A 19,900-nucleotide genomic window follows, 5' to 3' on the forward strand; every position below is an offset into this window, starting at 1 on the left:
GTATTCTTATAAAAATATGAAAGTTACTGGAAAATACGCCATTTAATAATATATGCCATTATATATGCCATTAAAAAACCCACACACAACATTTCATACATCTCTGATCTCTCTTCAGCCTCCATTGCATAACACCCGTTTTTTGTATGCTCTGCTCATTGACTGTACGCTGAGCTAAGAAAAATACGCAAAACGTTACATGCCAGCAAAAGTTATGTACATTGTGGAAGACTTTTTTGCGGGCTTTTCTGAATGGGAAAAAAAATCTGATTCTTTCAATGAGCAGATGATGGAATGAAAGATGCTGACAATCCACAAAACATGGATGGAATGGATTAAGCAAAATCCATACATGCCTACTTTCTACTATTCCCTTTTCTAGTGCTTTGAACAACATACAAATTACTTATGGTTGAGTGTACTCCAGTGATAGAAACAAACAAACAACAACAGATTCTAAAGGTAGCTTGCATCAAAACAATTATTTTTATTATGTTATGAAACAGAATTAAAGAGGCATAATCTACAGCATATCACATATACCTGAAATAAATTCTTAGGAGTACAAAAAAGAAAATACAAGAACCTGTGTGACATTTAGACAGATGCAGGACCACACTGGGGGCAGCGACAGAAGAAAAACCCCATGCTGTGGAGAAGATAAAAATGTCTCATTGAAATACTATGAAGACATAATTATAGCCTCAGATTATAGTTTTGGTTGAAAATTTTGGGAAATTCAAGTGTGGAGGAAGGAAAAGTGGCACTTAACTTTGTGACTTAAACACCAAAACAAAACAGAAAGAAAACCACTGTATAAATAGAAAATCATTAAAACATTCTTTTAAATAAGAATGCTATAGTTTAAACATCTGCCATATTGCAAAACTTTACTCATGCAAGCTGCATCTCAACAATAAGGTTTTCTCATTGTATATGCAAGGCCTCAAGTAGCTGCCATATCTACCTTTTTGTTTGAACACACAGATACTTAAGTATGTAAAATGGCCTTCTTACTTTCTGAGATTGCAAGCATTATAACAATGCTTTGGCCAGGATCCTGGAAGGTCCATAGAGGCATGTAAAGTGCTTCCAAGCATATTTGGGGATGGCAATGATTGTTTTTAACTGGTGGCAGCCCCTTCCACCAGTATAGGGGAAGGCACTGAGGCTGGCAGGGGGAGCCTGAAAAGCCCCTGGCCAACATCTAACATCGCACAAACTTCCACTCATGTTCCACTTACAGCCCCTCAACCCTCCAGAATAGGCTTTGGGAGCACTTAGGGGGCTGCACAAGGGAAGGAATCTGTTCTGTCAATGGTGTCTGTTCCACTAGTGGACAGACATGATTGGATTTCACGCATTTTGTGCTCATGCAACAAGCACAGAAACCTGTAAAATGATGGTAAATATATACTTGAAGTGCTCAGAAAACAAGCTCCTTGAGGGGTGCACTCTACCCCTCTTTTGTAATGCTGGGGAGGGGGCCCAGTTTACCTTTTGCTCTTTTCTCTACACTTTGACATTATTCATATTTACAGTCTCCTGGCTTAATGACTGTTTTTGTCCACAATTTTGAAACCTCAAAATAAGCAATAAAGAAAAACTGATTCTCAACTCTGAATTAAGGTGTTTTAATAATATATAGTATAGGTAACCAGCAGGATGTTTTGATAAAATTCCTTGCATATGGAAATCATAACTGCACACACAGCGTGTTGAATTAAACTAAAAAGGTGTTTCAAAGTTCTGATGACATACACTATTTTACTTACAATGTTTTGTTTTAGCTCTGAATTAAAAGGTTCATGTTCTGAATGATTAAACACATGAAAACAGACCCTTTAAGAGAATAGGAATTGCAAATATAGAAACTTGAAACCTGTACATAATACAAAAACAGAGACACCAGAATTGTCAAAACAATTAGTAGCATATAACAAAAGGAGAAGTGATTAACACTTTTCTACCAACAGATAACCATTTTATAATTAATTTTGGAATCTAAAACACACAAAGCTCAATGCTGATAAACATACTGAGCAGGCAGCACAGCACAGTAAAATGGCACTTTACAAAGACCAAACAGTATAGTAATTGTATATGGAGATCAATGGAATTACAAGGGGCTAATATCAAGAACATATATTTCATTCAAGAGTGGTAATAGAACTCCGTACTTCTAGAAGAATGTAGGTACTTAACAAGTATTTCCTAGATATGCCAAACCTTGAGCAGACTAGGTCAGTGTCTACAATATAGGGCCATTTAAGGAGTCACAGTCTAAAATGATAAAGAATACCCATAAAGCACTGTACTTTTCAAGTACTATAGAAAAAAAAATCAATATCTCCCAACCTTCATTTCTCCAAAGTTCTTAATAAGAATATATGTATAAACCCACAAATATTCTTGTTAACACACACATACATACTCGCGCGTGCGCGCGCACACACACACACACACACATTAAAAAAACCGGAGAAACTGTCTCCAAAACACAGGGAATTACAACATCTTAAAGACAAGAGGTTTTATAATGGAAATTTTAATATTTTGTAAACATTTTTAAGCAGTTGAGAAACCTAACTATTCTTTGGATTTATTGCTAGCTAAAAATGCTTTAACAATAATTAATGTTTTAGCTCTTCTGCATAATTTAAGTTAAATCAGTACAATTTTGAAGGAGATACATTCCTGTTTATAAAACATCTCCTAATTACCAGTAGCAGGACTTAATTGTTTTGGCCAAAAACCCATTTTTGGAAGAGGTCTGAGGGTTTACATGGTACCATGCTTGGATGTTCTCTATTTCCTGTAAGGCACATATTTAATGCTTTGTTGTACAGCAACTGGTCCTAGAATATGAAAAAGATTAATTTTAATCTCACTTTTCCTCTGAGGAGATCAGGATGCAAAGTTCCCCACCCCATTTTATCTTTACAATAATACAGTAAGTTTGGTTAGAGAACTTCATGGCTGAGTGAGAATTTGAACCTCAGTCTCAACAATGCTAGTTTGACACACTATATCACACTGGTTCTATAGTTCTGCCAAATGCTGTGTTCAATATTTGGTGGACTTAGTGCTTGTTTGCATGGCAAAATGTCATCAACACTGGCAAAGACAGATGATTCTAGAAAGACTTGCACATTCTCAGTACTACTGTCTTTCTGAACATCTGCGGACAGGTATGCAAACCCCACACATGTTCAGAAGAACAGGCATTCTGAATATGTGCCAAATTTCAGACTAGGAAAAAGCTTTCATAATAGGGATTATTTAAACAGAGTGCAGAAAATAACTCTAAGACACATATGGACAATCTGTGGCCCATGAGCCCCATGTGGTCTTCAGAATACTTCCATGTGGTCCACAGGCATCCTCCTCACACAATTCACCTCTCCCCTCCCCACTGTTGACCTGAGGGAGGCATTATGCACCTCTCCCTTCCCCAATGCCCAGCTGATTAGCATTGGAAACAGTTAAGGAGTATATCAACTTAACCTCCCCATCCCTGCGTGCTGATATTGGGAAGAGGGAGGGAAGAAGGGTGTGTTGTAAGCGTGAGAAAAAGAGAGTGAGTGTGCATGTGTGTGAGCATAAGAGTGTATGTGTGTGTGTGTGTGTGTGTGTTAGAAAGAGAGAGGTGGGAGAAGGGAGTGTGCAAGAGAGACAGAGCCCGTGCGTCCAGGTCCTACCTACTGTCAGCTCTGGCCACACCCAGCAGCAGCATGAGGCTCCTGACAGAGGCTCCACCACCGTATGTGGTCTTTGGGGGCAAAAGGCTGTCCACTCCTGTAGCCTGGCCTGTTCTATGAGCCCAGGGCACAAAAAAGTAAACCTCCCTCCCATTCAATTAACTTACAGCCCCTATTTTTAAAGATCTATGCATCCAGGTTTTGGCAGCCTGATTTGTTTTTAGAAAATACCTCTCGGATCTCCCATTTCTCTTCCACAGTTGTTTTGCTGTTCTTCCCTTTGTAGGCACACTCATGAAGTTGCACTGCTCCTTGAGAAGCATGTAGGCATAGCTCCTTCTGGATGTTGTGTCTAATTTCATGATGTGCAGAGTATTCAAAGTACTATGTAAACAAATGCCATTCAGTCAGGGAAAAATCCACCCACAGAAAATTGGTTATTTGGAGGGTTAAAAATATAATAAATAAATACAATTAAAAACCACCCAAAACAAAACTATATATGTGTCCATTTTGATCTCCAGATTAATATTTACACAACTGCATTGTTTTGCAAACTGAATATTTATAAGCATACTGCATAATGCCTAAACGACAACATCAGGAAAATGGAATGGAATGTAACACAGATCGTTATAAAGAGATAGATGACTACTGAAAATGAAGGTTTTTGTTTCACTTCCTCCTAATACACAAAACAGAAATGTGTGTGTGGGATATCATTTGTGTGGCAGATTCCCAGTAAAACTAATTTGTAGAGAGCAGTGTTACTATAAAGTTGGTACAATGTCTAATGATCCTAGAACTAAAAACTCTTGAAATGAAGAGGTATACTCTAGCCAAAGTTGAACACATTTAAGCCCCTCTGATTTAAAATGGAGAGATAAACATAAGATTAGCTCAATGCCATGGAAATCAATGAGATTTATAAGTGCTTAACTTTAACTGGATCATACCCAATATGACCGTCAATTACAAGAGATGGAAGCAGCTATCCTGGTATCGTATGTCAGCAATGTCTTAACAGTGCAGAGTAGAATGCCCTCAATTGCAATGCAGAACAGGAAAATTTCTCTCACTAGTACAGCACCCTTGCCAACACAGGCAGACTGGGCCAGACTAACACTTGCACTTTAAAGTACTACATGGTTCCTATCTTACTATATCAAACCAATGATAAATGAAATCCAAAGAAGAGATACTATTTAATAGAAGAGCCTACTAAGGCCAGCAGGTTGCTAGGTACCACTAGTAAATAAACAAATGGAATTATTAGCAACATCTTTTGAGGGACAAATTATAGGAAGGCTACAATGCTTATCTGCCACTTACGGTACCTTTTTTTAAAAGATAAGCTGGCATTTTTCATTTATCACTACAATTATTTTGATTTAATAAAAAGTAATGCCTAGTTATGTTTTCAGAGGAGGCTGTTTGTTTTGATCAATCCCTGCCCTACATGTTGTGAGTCAAGGAATGCTCATTAGAAATCCAGCCATTTAGGGATGCATATAGGCTCAAAATGGTAGGAGGTTTTTAGCATAGGGAAGACCATTCTGACCTCCCAGCATGAGGCTTTAAGTATGTCAGGACTCAGGTTGCTCAGTCACCCACTGGCTTCCTCCTTGACAGCATAAGTTCTAGAGGCAAGGGAAAAAGCAAAAGGAGAAGAAAGAGGGAAAAAAGAGTCAAGATTATCAAGCTTACAAGGCAGAAATGAAGAATGTCCCTATAAAATAGACAAGAGCCAGACAAAAAGCTGAAGAAGAAATGAAGAGTGCACAGTAGAGACAGTCAGGGACCTAGTGTAATGTAGCCAAGATACAGAGTTAGAGAAGTCATCCAAGCTATTAGTCCATGTTATAGAAGATGTGGACTCAGCAACAGGGACTCAAACTGAGAGACAGCACGCACTTTGGCTTCTACTGCATTTATGGTAATAGTAGGTTCATTTTCCCCTAACACAGTGCCTTCTCTGTACTCTAGATACCTTAAATGACATGACATACAATGCTTATAATATACACAACTAGGAGGCAACATAAAGAGCACATCAGATTGCCCAGATAAATGGTTGTAGTAACTCCCATCCATAGGGCTGGCTCTAGGTTTGGCAATAGCCTTGGAAGGGCTCCTCTTCCCTTCCTATAGCAGCTGGAAGTGTGTAGTGCCGTTGTTTGTGTGTGTGTGTGTGTGTGTGTTCTGTTGCCATTGTAGTGACAGCAATGGCATGTGTCAACTGCAGCTAGTGCCTGCCATTTGAATTCCCTCACAATGTCTCTGGCTCAACATAGTGTTGCTACAGAGTTATGCTATGTTAGGAACACTGTACAGGGAATTAGAATGGTATTTGCAGCTGCCCAGGCTAGAGCACAAGGCAAAGGGGAAATGGTGGCCATTTGGAGCTGAGAGGAGCACCAGGCCCAGGTGGCTACAGCTGGCATTTTGGGGTTGGTGGCAGACCCTTCTGACTCTGAATGCTGGGTTGCCCATCCATTTCTGTTTTAAGTCTTCAGCAAATGCCCATGTAAAGAGCTTGTATATATTACACCAGTGGAATCTTTATATGCACGTGTTCTTATTTAGAGCACTACTGGAGAATCTGCTCAGCATGTATTACACTTTTGGAATCTGAGTATGTGGTTCTGCATTTTAGTAAAATTGCCATTGGAGGACTATTTACTTCCATTAGACACAACAAGAATTCTTACATGTATACTAGCACAATATTCAAACCCTGTTATTACTAAGAAAATTACATTTTATGTATGGCATGTTGTATTGATGTAGCACAGACTTCCTATCATCAGGGAGCCAGACTTTCTATCCTGAACTTGTCTTCTGTGCTCCAGAGGATTCTAGGGAGTACTCTGAAATGTTAACAGCCTGCTGGAAAGGACTGATAGGGACTAGTGGTCACCATGAATGAACTGAAGTGGCACCATAAAACAAAACCAATTACTAGTCAGTGGCTGTGTTTTTCAGCAGAAGCTTGATAACAGTGGGAAAAGTGTCCTACATGATAATTGTTTGCATTGCTGATCTTCTAATCATGGGAACCCAGTAAGTTTAAAACATGATCTAAAAAGCACTGAATTATATATTTATCTGTATCAGTTTTGTAAAAATAAAATGTGATACTTTTACCTGGTTTCCTCCAAGCCCATGACAAGTATACATAATTAATGGTTTGCCACCATTATTATTTTCTCCAACATCCAGACATGCTCTTCTTCCAAGATTTTCTAACTAGATAGAACAATTTAAATGAAAATATAAGTGCAGAATAGCATGATTGAACACTATACATTTATTTTTCTTTTAAAACAGAAGCATACTCACAAATCCAGATAATGGAGGATTCAAGTCTGGTACATATGCCTCAGGAAAAACATTGCTAAGATACCATGCAAAGCTTTTACATTGCAACTGTTGCCTTAGTTCATGTCTTTTTGACAGATCACCGAACATTTTCTGTTGAAAAAATGCTAAATAATTAGTTTTATAACACAAACAGGAACTATGTATCATTAAAATATTACCTTTCACTGCAGTTTTTAATAGTCTGTGTTTTTAATTACAGTTTTTTTTAATCATATCCATCATTTTTCATGAGAGTAGTAAAAAAGTAGTGTAGGATGCATGCTCATCTGGTGACATATCACTTGAGGATATATCATGCTCCCCCACAGTATATCTCTCATCTCAAAAACTAATGGCTGGCTCCAAAGACACTTTGTCAACATGCAAAATGTGTCTTCTGTTCATGGAAGGGCTATTTAACACCTTGTGCTATAACACTGTGCAGAGAAAGTAAAATTAAACTCTGGTACAGAACCTACCTATTTGAGTTATGTGTGAACTTTCACACAGGCCCTTTAGCTATTGTTCTTCTAATCATTGTTTTTTGGCTCCAGTTCACAGTTCCCAAGAAGATAACCCTATTTGTAGAGGATGGGTTAAAAACGCTCTTTCCTCAACCAAGAAACGAGCATGCTAGCAAAAGTATGAAAAGTTTTGAGCTAGGCCAATGACACATCAGTATTAATATTTTTGCTGCTGTTAACAACTTAATTAGCAATTCTGCCAAATTACATGGTACTTCATTAGGGATTTGTTTCTCTGATATCCATACATTATTCAAGGGCACTTCCACCATATCAATAGAAATGTTCCACCAAATCCAAACCATGGGGAAGCCATGGGGAAAAATGTTTTTTAATCCACCCTGTAAGTCTCTCATAGTTATTTCTTCCATTTCTTATTAAAATTATTGATCCAGTCTATCTTCTACTGATATGCATTTTGGGATGTTCCAAATCATGCTCAGTTTCCCCGTATGTGAATAGAGTCACCATATCATAATATGGAAGAAAATGTGCATTCTAGACAGTTTGGGTTTGTTCTACAGAGTCTTGTGTTTCTAGACATGCCCTCCAGTTTTTCCTGCTTCTTCTGGCTTCTAGGATGATTCAGATGTTGCAGGGACTATTTGCTGAAGTTCCCTCTGGTCAGACATAAACTAGGAATCTAAAATATGTTACGTATAGCTTGGTTTGCTCATAAAACTAACCATGTTTGGTATATTACATTTTAAATGTCTAGTTTATTCGGAAAATAATTACAAATTCACTTCTTAAAGTTTTCAAATATAATGGTAATTTTATGAGCAAACCATGTTATACATAAAATAACTTTAGGAACATAAAGTCTGCTTTATGTTCCTAAAGCAGCCTTCCTCAACCTGGTTCCCTATGGATGTTTTGGACCATGATGGCTAGCATTCCTGACCATGGGCCATCCTGCCTGAGGCTGATAGGTGCTGAAGTCTAAAATACCTGGAGGGCACCAGATTGGGGAAGGCTGTCCTAAAGCAATAAAATGACTTTAGATCTGTACAGAGTGCTTGAAAATAAGTATTGCTTATTTTTAAATTTCTCCCCAAAATTGCCGTTTTGTCCTGGAAAAAACACAGGGAAAAAAAACCTTGTTTTCTCATGGCTTCAGAATTTCCTGAAATTGTATAGCTGTAGCAGGGACTACTGCCAGAACAATCCCAACTCACCTCTGCAGTTACAAGGTTGGGAGGAAGGCTGGTTGTTTGTCAAAGGGCAGCAGCACACTCACCATGGCAAGCAAAAATGTGGAAGCCCACCTTTAGCAATATATGGCACAGTGGAGGAAGGTTTTAGGAGAAAGAGAAAGGAAAAAGGCGTAATCTCTCAGTCCTCAAAAGCTCCTGCTCCAGGTTGGCTGGAGACCTGAACAGGAGCACTCCTATTAAGGGTGGATATACTGCAACATTTGTCTAATTTCAGATAACAAATTCATGATATGATATATCCTTAGATGTATTCCATAGATTTGATAGTTTGCTAGAAGCATAGTCAATGTTTCCAATATGTAGGTATTTGTAAATATGCAAACAAGAATCTGTCTTCTTAAAAACTATATAGTACATACAAATGGAGGCCCATGAAAATTGTGGCAGGGCATGACTGAGCTGTCTCCATGGAAGCAACTCTCAAAGACGACTTCCAATGGTTGCCACCACCATCAGCCACACTGACCTGGTTTACACAATTGCTGCAGCTCACCGTGGCTTATTTAAATAACCCATGGTGGGCTGTTTGATTGTGCAAACTGACCCACTGTCTGGGAGAGTTCATGAACTGGCAGTGGCAACAGTAGCTGTTGCTTGTGCCTTCCCTGTCTAAAGAAGGGGGAAAGCACATGGGCAAAAGAGCCTCATTTGGACTAGAAAGGAATGGTTCCCTCCTTCCCAGTCTAAGGTATCAGCATCTAGTGAATATTAATGGTACATATGGAAGTAGTACAAATGAACACAGCCCTGGCACAGAATCCAAGAGCTCTGATTAGGGTGGGGTAGAAGGGATGGCAGGCTACCCACCCACTGCCTCCCGTTGGAACTGTATCTCTTCCTCTCTAGCTGACCCATTTCTGGCACACATCTATTGGCTATGGGACGTTTTAAAGGTAGTAATGGAACAGCTGTGCTTCTTTTCCCTCCTCACCCTAATTATGGCAAGCTTAAGCATATTTACCAGCAACTTTTGGCTGCCCTACCTGAGTAACCAAATGTTCTTGGCAGTCCCAACTCAAATTGACAATAATACATAGATTCATGACGATGGCTATTGCCCAGGACTAAGGTTCTATTATTTATCCTATTTGATTAGCATTGCTTTAATAAAATCAGATTCTTTTTACAATCACACTCCTTAGTCTTAAACCTCAATTAACTGAAGAAATTTAAATCGAATTCTTGAGAAAGATTTCTAAAATTCCAGTAGAAGAGGATGGATGCAATCCATTGAACTTCCGGTAGACAGCACAACATATATTATAAATGATTAAATGAAAACTTAATTGGGCACTGCCAAATCTATTCAATATATTGCTGAGCAAAGCAAATTGGATAGAGTGCCTACTATTTTTATATATTTTCACAATAAATAATTTTTGCTCACCAAGAACTTCAATGCAGCAACTGATTTCTAATACCACCACCATCGCCACCTACTTGTTTAACAATTTTTGATGCTTCTGTGTTTCTTCGGTAAAATATATATTTAAATTCATCCATCCAGACTTCTGCAAGGCGAACCTGATTACGTGTAATCACTTGAGTCCCTTTTGGAAAGGTATGAGGGCTCTTGCTACGGAACACGTGGCCAACAACTGAGCAAGGTATGATTTCCAACTGACCCCCACATTGCCATACCTGAAAAATAATAGTTCTGTTAGTCTTTAGTAGAGTAAGCAGCTATCAGGTAATAGTGCTACAAATTTTCCAAATTCAAACCTTGTATACCCACATTCAATACTGAAAGGAAGTAGTTAACACAAAATGAAGGAGGCCAAGTTCATCTGGTCTCCTGTCTCTGCAAGCTGGAACTAAAATGCAACAGAAGTTTTATTATAGCACATTCATTTGACTGATAAGTGACACATGAACATTTTGCGGATAAACTTACTCGGAAAGACATTTCTATATTTTCTCCTCCCCATATTTCCATTTCTTCATCATAGCTCCCAATATCGTAAAAGTAGTCCTTTGATATTGAAAAGAGACCTCCTGCAAAAGTAGGCGTTCTGCAAAAAGAGAGAGAGAGAATCTTTTAACTTCCCCATCTGACTAAAAGTTGTGATTATTTTTCCTTGTCAGAAAAGCTAATCCCTCTTCAGGTAAGTCTGATCAAGTGAGCCAGCAACACTCTATGCAGCTGTTTTCATGGCATGATGGCCCACTGTGGCTTATTTAACCCACAATGAGGCGACAGTGTGTGCGGCTGTCATTTTGAATAGTCAATCCCCGCTTGGGGTTGTCATATCATGTGAACCCAGTGAGTGTGGGTTTTGCGAGGGGTAAACAACCCTCATATAATCCATGGTCTGTTTTAGGGTTATTTAACCCTCATATAACCTACACTCACCAGGTTCGCACAACATAACAATTGCTGAGTGGGGGTTGCACATGCAGCATGATGCCCACAGGTGCTGTGACGTCATGGGTTAAATAAACTCACATCCATCCACTTCTGTATAACTCAGATCTTCATCTTCATTTAACATATAGACAGGTTGCTGCCTGTAACTGTAGTTCTTCGAGTGGTCATCTATGCATTCACACATATGGGCTCTGCACCTGTGCAGAGCCTCGATTTGGGAAACTTCTATAGCTGGAGTTTTGGTAGGAACCCTCCCCCATCATCTCAGTGCACGTGTCCCCAGTGGGTTCCCGCATATTCCCTCAGTTCCTTGAAACCAGAGTTGTGGCCTTGGCACCAAGAGATAAACCATACTTTTGATACCCAGCACTGAACTCAAGTATAACACTAAGAGGGGACAGTGGGTGGTTGTGTGAATGCGTAGATGACCACTTGAAGGACTACAGCTACAGGCAGCAACCTGTCTGTCTTCTTTGTGGTCTCTATTCCTCACATATATGGGCGAATAGAAAGCTAACTTACACGAAGGTGGGTTGGTGTTCAGCTACAACAGAGACAAGAGGACAGCACGACCAAAAGCACAGTCAGCTCTAGCCCTGACATTCAGTCCATAGTGCTTCATAAAAGTAGACAGTGTCGACAAGTTCGCAAGCATGGCATAGTTCAGGGATGGCAATCCCTCTGTTGAATGCAACTGATTTCACTATTGTACGAGTGGAGTGAGCTTGGACAGGGGCAGACAGTTTGAGTCCAGCCAGCTCATACAATAGTGCAATCATCTTTACAACCCAGGATGCGAAGCGCTGAGTCAAAAGAGGGTAGCCTTTGAGCTTGCCACTGTAACAGACAAACAGCTGGGGAGAAAGTCTGAACTGTGCAGTCCTAGACTTGTAAAATGCCAGGGCCCGCCAGACGTCTAACATGTGAAGAGCTGATTCCAGTGGTGAAGATGGAGATGTAAAGAAGGCAGGCAACATAATGTCCTGATTTAAATGGAAATCTGATACAACCTTAGACAGAAAGGAGGGATCAGGTATAAATACTTTCTTTGTGGAAAATTAAATAGGGTTGGTTCACTCTGAGTGCATAGAACTCACTAACCCTGCATGCAGATGTAATGGCCGCTAAAAATGCCACCTACCATGAGAGGAGGAGTAGGTTTGTGGTTGCCAGTGGTTCAAGGGGATTAGATGAGAATACTTTAAGCATCACTGACAGACTCCAGCTCAGTACTGTGGGGTGAAGTGGTGGTGCCACATTCCTGATCCTTTTAAGGAACCTTTTTGCCATCAGACGCGAAAAAACTGGAAAACCCTCAACAGGAGGGTGGTAAGAAGAAATAGCTGACAAGTAAACTCAGAACAACAAAAACTTTAAACCTTTGTTGAACAGCGACAGAAGGAACTGTAATATTCATGGTACTGATGAGGACTAAAGTCTTGTGCCTGAGCAAAGGAAATGAAAGCTGTCCATTTCCTCATGTATAAACACTGTGGTGACGTTTTACAGGCAGCATCCAGGATTCTCTGTACCAACGCTGGAATAGCTTCAACTGCATTCACCCAGTCCTTCACACTGTCAATCGGAGGGTTGTCAGATCTGGGTTACGAATTCAACCTCCTTCCCTGGTAAGGAGTGAGGAGGAAAGCGACAGTACTGGCGGCACACCATCCACAGCAGTAGGGCAAACCACAGCTGGCAAGGCCGCTAAGGTGTTATTAAAATGCATTTTGTGCCATCCTTTCTGATTTTTGCCAGGATCCTTGTTATGAGCGGTAACAGTGGGAAAATGTAAAACAACATTCCTGCCCAGTGGAGGAGAAAGGAATCTCCCAGTGAGTTTCGACTCCTGCCTGCTCTACTGCAAAATTCCCTGCAGACCGCAATGTCTGGGGTGGTGAATAGGTCCACCTGCGATTTTTCCCAGTTGTGGAATAGTGTGTCCAGAACTGACCTGTCCATCTCCCACTCATGGGAGGTTGATATGGTCTGACTGAGTTGATCTGGTAACACATTATCCACGCCAGCCAGATGTGTTCCCACCAGACCGATCCCATGAGGTAGGCACCAGTAAAAAATCCTTGGCATTAGAGCTAAGAGAGGTAGCAGTTTCATGCCTCCTTCCTTGTTCAAGTGTGCAACAACAATGTTGTTGTCCAATGAGACCTGGACTAGTCTGCCCACTAGATCCAGCTCGAATGCTTGAACGGCCTTCCATACCACCCTGAGCTCTAACAAGTTGATGTGATGCTCTGCTTCCATGGCTGATCACTGACTGTGGACAGTGAGATACGAGCAGTGAGCTCCCCATCCCGAGAGCAAGGCATCTGTAGTCACTGCTCAGGATGGTGAGGGCTGCAGGAACAACATCCCCTCTGACAGGTTGCCTGGACATGTCCACCACCACAGGGAGTCCTCTACATCATTTGGGGACAAAGCTTGGTTAGGAAGGCGCCTTGGTCAGTACTGAAGTTGTGTATGAACCAGTTTTGGAACAGTCTCATTGACACAGTGTGATTTTATTTTTCCTATTTTTTCATGTTGTCCTCCTTATACCTACATATATTTCCCTTCAATATTTAAGTATATATCTTATATTATCGCTTTTAGTAAGTTCTCTTATTTCTTAAATCCACCTTCACTTGATTTTTGTCAATAAAGACTGCTTCTCTATATAACTTCTCTTTCTGCTCCTAGAAGATAATCTTGTAGACGTCAGGCACCACAATGTACTCGTGTTTTCTTTGCAACGTAACAAATGTGGTGTGAAAAGAAATAGAATGCAAAGTTTGACCCTGAATACAAGCCTGAATTGTAAACATCCTGAAATGTATTTTGTAGCCCAAAACATTTAAGTGTCCGTTGAGAACATCATGAATGTGAAAAGGTTAACTTTTAACCATTCCATGTCATGTGCATATGAAGTATTCTAGCCCAGGTCAGGAGGGGAAGGTGTGAATGGAGAATGAATGGCTTTATTGCAGGAAGGGCAAACAGGGGGTGCTCTGGTATGTGCTGAAGATTGCCAAAGTATCAGTTACAGAAGATGGAAATGGCCAATAAAAGAGGAGGACGGCATGTTATGACCACAGAAGCAACCTTGAGAAATGTTGGGGAGTCGGAAGGAGATGTCAGTCTGTCTTCAACAAACGTCAATCCTGGAAATTGGGAACATGATGTATTATCAACAAAGAACATAATGAACCCCTCTTTGATCTCATGAGCCCCAATGAGGGAAAAGGAGTATAAAACCTCTGAATCTGCCATTGTTCAGGAGGGGCGTGGTTGCATCTGGATCGTTTGTATGTGCACATACCAACAGTACCCTCGATCCATGGGACACATATTAAGTGCTCTGGCCAAGTACTTGATAGTGTGTGGTGAGTATGTGTTGGGTAAAATTCAGGGAAAGGATTTTACTGTCCGGGGCTTAGATAAGGCGCAGTTATCTTTGTTCTGTCATACTTGACTGCTTGGGTTTAGGATATAAGAAAGCAGGCTTAGGCTTGGGCCTCGTGGACACTGTATCACCATTGTCTCAGTGGGCCAGTTGTGGTGTATACTGATCTGGAGCTCAGCAACAAACAGGGACTAGCTGTATATTTAGTCATTTAATGCATCACATTTGGGTAACTAAGTTCCTACCTATGCGGTGTGCAACCTCTTAAGCCTCAGAGAATGGCACATCTTCTTCAGGATTGTTAGTTTGGAGCTCTTATCTAAGAGGCGTGCAACCTCTTAAGCCTCAGAGAGTGTGCAACTCTCTGGGGAGGTTCTATTTTTGCTTATTCCTTTTATTTCAATAAATCTCCTTTTCTTTCATCTACATTGGTTGTGTGCGATTCCAAACCTCTCAGCCTGATCAACTGCATGGTCCTGGGTAAACTGAAATCTGATGTGAAATATTTCACATCATATGCAACTGGGCTTAACAAACCATGGATGTCATCACGGCCATTAGGTAACAGGCGCTGCACTTTTAATGCTGAGATGGTAGTGTGACAGCTTAGCTCCGCTGTCATTGAAGTCAATACCTCCAGTCAGTCCTGAGGAACCAAACAGGTTCCACTTGATCTGGAGTCTAGGTGCGGCCCAATACACTGCAGACTCTGGGTAGGCTGTAGGTGAGACTTTGGGTTCATCAACCGTTTCCAGTGCATGTTTCCAAAGTGAGGCCTTTAGGTGTTCTGCCCAATTTTTAAGGGCTTGTTTGGAAAAAGCCTGACAATTCGCGCAGGCTTCCACAATGTGGCCTTCCCCAAGGCAGAATAGGCAGAGAGAGTGCCCATCAGAAGGCAGTAGTTTCACCCCACAGTGAGAGCACTTTTTGAACGAGGCCCAAAGGGCCATATGCCCATAAGGGTGATCTCAGGACCATGAAAATAAAAAGGAAATAAAAACGCAAACAGGCAGATAGAATAATGATAGAAAAGAAAAAGAGAAGAATAAAACATCATCCTGTTCAATAAGAACGCTATCAGAAACAAATCTAATTGCAGAAGTTCCCAAATGAGGTCACCACAACAACAGTCGAAAGGGAACCGAGGGAATAGGTGGGAATCTGCTGGGGACATGCGCACTGAGACAGTGGGGGATGATTCCCACCAAAACTCCTCAGCTGTAGAAATTTCCCAAATCGAGGCTCTGCTCAGGCGCAGAGCCCATATGTGTGATACACAGAGACCACGAAGAAGATCATAGCATAACGTAACATAACAAGTAAACAACTCATAAATACAGGAGGAATATTTAGTAATAGAAGGATGAGGAATGGATGAGCTCAGATGGATGTACAAGATGGATGAGCTGAAACAGTTGGAAGAGGTGAAAAAAACAGTGCAAGGGTAGGCCTTCAGGCTGCAATCTGGAGCAGCAGCAAAGAACCAAGCCCGAGGAAGGTTTCTTCCAAACTGAGGAACAGCTGGTGCAAACTGGATAGAAATTCTTCCTAGGGATAACTAATCATTGCATGGCATCAAGGTCTGATTCATTGCTAACAAATACATAGAGGATGAACTAGAGCAATTACAAATACAAAGGGGGCAATATAACAAAATAACATAATGCCCAATTGGGGCAGAACAAGTATCGTGGTAATTCATTATTCACGCATAAACATCCATTTCAAAGCCAGAACAGTAGGAGTCAACAACTGTCTTGGGAAGAAATTGCTTCTGAAATTTGAGGATGATAACCTTTCTTGTGTTGGCATTCTTCCAATCCAGTGCAGTGGTAAAACTACACGGAAACACCATTGTGCAAAACATTGCTTAACTAATCTGAAAGCAAGAAGTAGATGTTCTCATGTGTCATGATTTTTTATTAATCACACACACACACACACACACACACACACTTCTAATCTAAATTTCATGGGCATAATTATATTGAAACTGCATTCTGTGATGGTTGTTGTTGCTGTTCAGTTGTTCAGTCGTGTCTGACTCTTCGTGACCCCATGGACCATAGCACACCAGGCCTTCCTGTCCTGCGTTCTCTCCCGGAGCGTGCTCAAGTCCATATTCATTGCATCAGTGATGCTATCTAGCCATCTCATCCTCTGCCGTCCCCTTCTCCTTTTGCCTTCAGTCTTTCCCAGCATCAGGGTCTTTTCCAGACAGTTTTCTCTTCACATTAGGTGGCCAAAATATTGGAGCTTCAGCTTCAGTATCTGTCCTTCCAATAAGCACTCAGGGTTGGTTTCCTTTAGTATGGACTGGTTTGACCTCCTTGCAGTCCAGGGGACTTGTAAGAGTCTTCTCCAGCACCACAGTTTGAAAGCATCAATTCTTCGGCGCTCAGCCTTCCTTATAGTCCAGCTCTCACAGCCATACGTTACTCCTGGGAAAACCATAGCTTTGATTAGACGGACCTTTGTCGGCAAGGTGATGTCTCTGCTTCTTATTATGCTGTCTAGGTTTGCCATAGCTTTCCTCCCAAGGAGTAAGCGTCTTTTAATTTCATGGCTATAGTCACCATCTGCGGTGATCTTGGAGCCCAAGAAAATAAAATCTGTCACTGCTTCCATTTCTTCCCCTTCCATATGCCAGGAAGTGATAGGGCCAGATGTCATGATCTTCGTTTTTTTAATGTTGAGTTTCAAACCAGCTTTTGCACTCTCCTCTTTCACCCTCAACAAGAAGCTCTTTAGATCCTCTTCGCTTTCTGCCATTAGGGTGGTATTATAAAGGAGGCTTTACAAGTAGCTGAGGAAAGAAGGGAAGCGAAGAGCAGGGGAGAAAGGGGAAGATATATCTAACTGAATGCAGAGTTCCAGAGAATAGCAAGGAGAGACAAGAAGGCCTTCTTAAATGAACAATGCAAAGAAATCGAGGAAAACAACAGAATGGGAAAGACTAGAGATCTCTTCAAGAAAATCGGAGATCTCAAGGGAACGTTTTGTGCAAAGACGGGCATGATAAAGGACAAAGAAGGCAGGGACCTAACAGAAGCAGATGAGATTAAGAAGAGGTGGAAAGAATACACAGAAGAACTATACAGGAAAGATCTGAATGTCCCTGATAGCCATGATAGTGTGGTCACTGAACTTGAGCCGGACATCCTCGAGAGTGAAGTCAAGTGGGCCTTAGGAAGCATTACTAACAACAAAACTAGAGGAGATGACAGTCTTCCAGCTGAGCTATTTAAAATCCTAAAAGGTGATGCTGTTAAAGTGCTGCACTCAATATGCCAAAAAATTTGGAACACTCAACAGTGGCCACAAGACTGGAAAAGGTCAGTTTACATTCCAATTCCAAAGAAGGGCAATGCCAAAGAGTGTTCAAACTACCGTACAATTGCGCTCATTTCACATGCCAGCAAGGTTATGCTCAAAATCCTACAAGCTAGGCTTCAGCAGTATGCGAATCGAGAACTACCAGAAGTACAAGCTGGGTTTCGAAGAGGCAGAGGAACTAGAGATCAAATCACCAACTTTCGCTGGATCATGGAGAAAGCAAGAGAATTCCAGAAAAACGTCTATTTCTGCTTCATTGACTACACTAAAGCCTTTGATTGTGTGGATCACAACAAACTGTGGCAAATTCTGAAAGAGATGGGGGTACCAGACCACCTTACCTGTCTCCTGAGAAACGTGTACGAGGGTCAAGAAGCAACAGTAAGAACCGGACATGGAACAACCGATTGGTTCAAAATTGGGAAAGGAGTACGACAAGGCTGCATATTGTCGCCCTGCTTATTTAACTTATATGCAGAGTACATCATGAGAAATGCCGGGTTGGATGAATCACAGGTCTGTGATGGTATGGTATCCTAAAAACCAAAGCTATCAATTCATTTATAGGCACTACAAAAGGTCCTCACTTGAGATGCCAATTTTTTTCTCAGAGTCTCTGTGTCTTCAAAAGTTGCATTGCAGATAGATATTTAACATAAAGAAGCAAAGATAGCCAGGCAGGTCTCTGAGATAGATAGATAGATAGATAGATAGATAGATAGATAGATAGATAGATAGATATCTCCAAAACCAGAGTTGGGCAATACCAACTGGTATGTAAAGCTGGAATTTTGGTTGGACCTGATAAAGATATACAACAGATGTCCCAGTCACTCTACTTCTGTGCCTAGAACACCACTTGTTAAATTGCTGCTATAGTAAGCTTCAACCAAAAAACCTGCTGTATTAGCATCCATCACAAAGCATTCAAAAACTCAACTGATGATTTTGTATGCACAATTTTTCTACTGAAAGAGGTTATTTTAACATTTTATTTAGGTTGTCAAACATTAAGTCAGCCAGATTTTGCTTAGGTTTAAAACCAACATTCTTTGAAAAATATGTACAAAACCTGGAGTACCACGTGAGAAGCCTAAATAATATAGAAGTTAAAGTATATACTCTGTTACTGTATTTTACCCACAAAAGAAAAGGTGCACTGTACATCATTATTAGGAAATTATTTTTATATTTTCTAGAAAACAATTTGTAAAAAGAATTAAAAGTTTAGTTGCTTACTTTATAGGATAAGTTTCATCTTTCCTTCTTTTGTTTTCATGATCAGGAACAGCTTCCCATCCAAATGACAAACTCCAGTCAAAATTCCCTCTGTTATGGCTTTGACCATAAGGAGAAGGCTTAATAAATTCAAATGTATTGAGATCTATAGATGAAATATCAGGACTAACAACACGAGTAGAGTTTTCAGCTATTCTGGCCAACAAAGGCTCTAGCCAGCCATAAAAACATTCACCTAGGAGAGTGGGGAGATCAAAATTTTAGCAATGATTTTTCCACTTTCATAAAAGCAGAGTTACAAGAACATTTTAATTACCTATAGGCAGCAATCCTATGGACACCGACCTGGGAGTAGGTCCCATGGAACTCAGTAGTACTTCTGAATAGACCTACACAGGACTACTGTTACCTTATAAATTTCAGATGTATATTTGATAGTTTGTTGGTTTATAGATAACTGTCATTAATTATGCAAGATCAAGGGAAGTATACAGGACTTAAAAAGAGTAAACAAAGTTACTCAAGAGGAAAGAGAATAAAAGAGAAACTGGGCTTGGGGCTGATAAGGAAAGAAGTCTGAAATTATTAAGGAATTAATCCTTAGAACATATGCTGTCAAGTGTGACAAATGTAGCATCATTCTTGATTCTTTAGCTTTCCACAGAATTCAAAACACATTTCAGGAAATACATGTTCAAATGGTAAAAGGCAAAAATAAAGGAAGGCATGAAGAAAGCAAGAGAAGAGTGGCA

The 19,900-nt window shown here is 40.5% G+C and overlaps 1 protein-coding gene across 2 annotated transcripts in view; it reads right to left on the minus strand.

The window, feature by feature from the left end:
• Nucleotides 1–462: 462 nt before the first annotated feature.
• GALNT3 (polypeptide N-acetylgalactosaminyltransferase 3) overlaps nucleotides 463–19,900 on the minus strand; it is a 35,055-nt gene continuing 15,617 nt past the window's right edge. For both annotated transcript variants that reach the window (XM_084812070.1, XM_084812059.1), the window contains exons 5-11: nucleotides 19,149–19,383; nucleotides 10,700–10,817; nucleotides 10,246–10,446; nucleotides 7,044–7,175; nucleotides 6,849–6,950; nucleotides 3,933–4,085; nucleotides 463–2,858 (exon numbers count right to left, since the gene is read on the minus strand). In XM_084812070.1, coding sequence (XP_084668196.1) covers nucleotides 2,736–2,858; nucleotides 3,933–4,085; nucleotides 6,849–6,950; nucleotides 7,044–7,175; nucleotides 10,246–10,446; nucleotides 10,700–10,817; nucleotides 19,149–19,383 — 1,064 coding nt within the window. In that variant the 3' untranslated portion in view covers nucleotides 463–2,735. The remainder of the gene's footprint in view (nucleotides 2,859–3,932; nucleotides 4,086–6,848; nucleotides 6,951–7,043; nucleotides 7,176–10,245; nucleotides 10,447–10,699; nucleotides 10,818–19,148; nucleotides 19,384–19,900) is intronic.

The sequence above is a fragment of the Heloderma suspectum genome, chromosome 1 (assembly GCF_057233095.1).
Source record: "Heloderma suspectum isolate Gila_16-S chromosome 1, 16-S_ref, whole genome shotgun sequence".
In the NCBI taxonomy this organism is placed as follows: Eukaryota; Metazoa; Chordata; class Lepidosauria; order Squamata; family Helodermatidae; genus Heloderma; species Heloderma suspectum.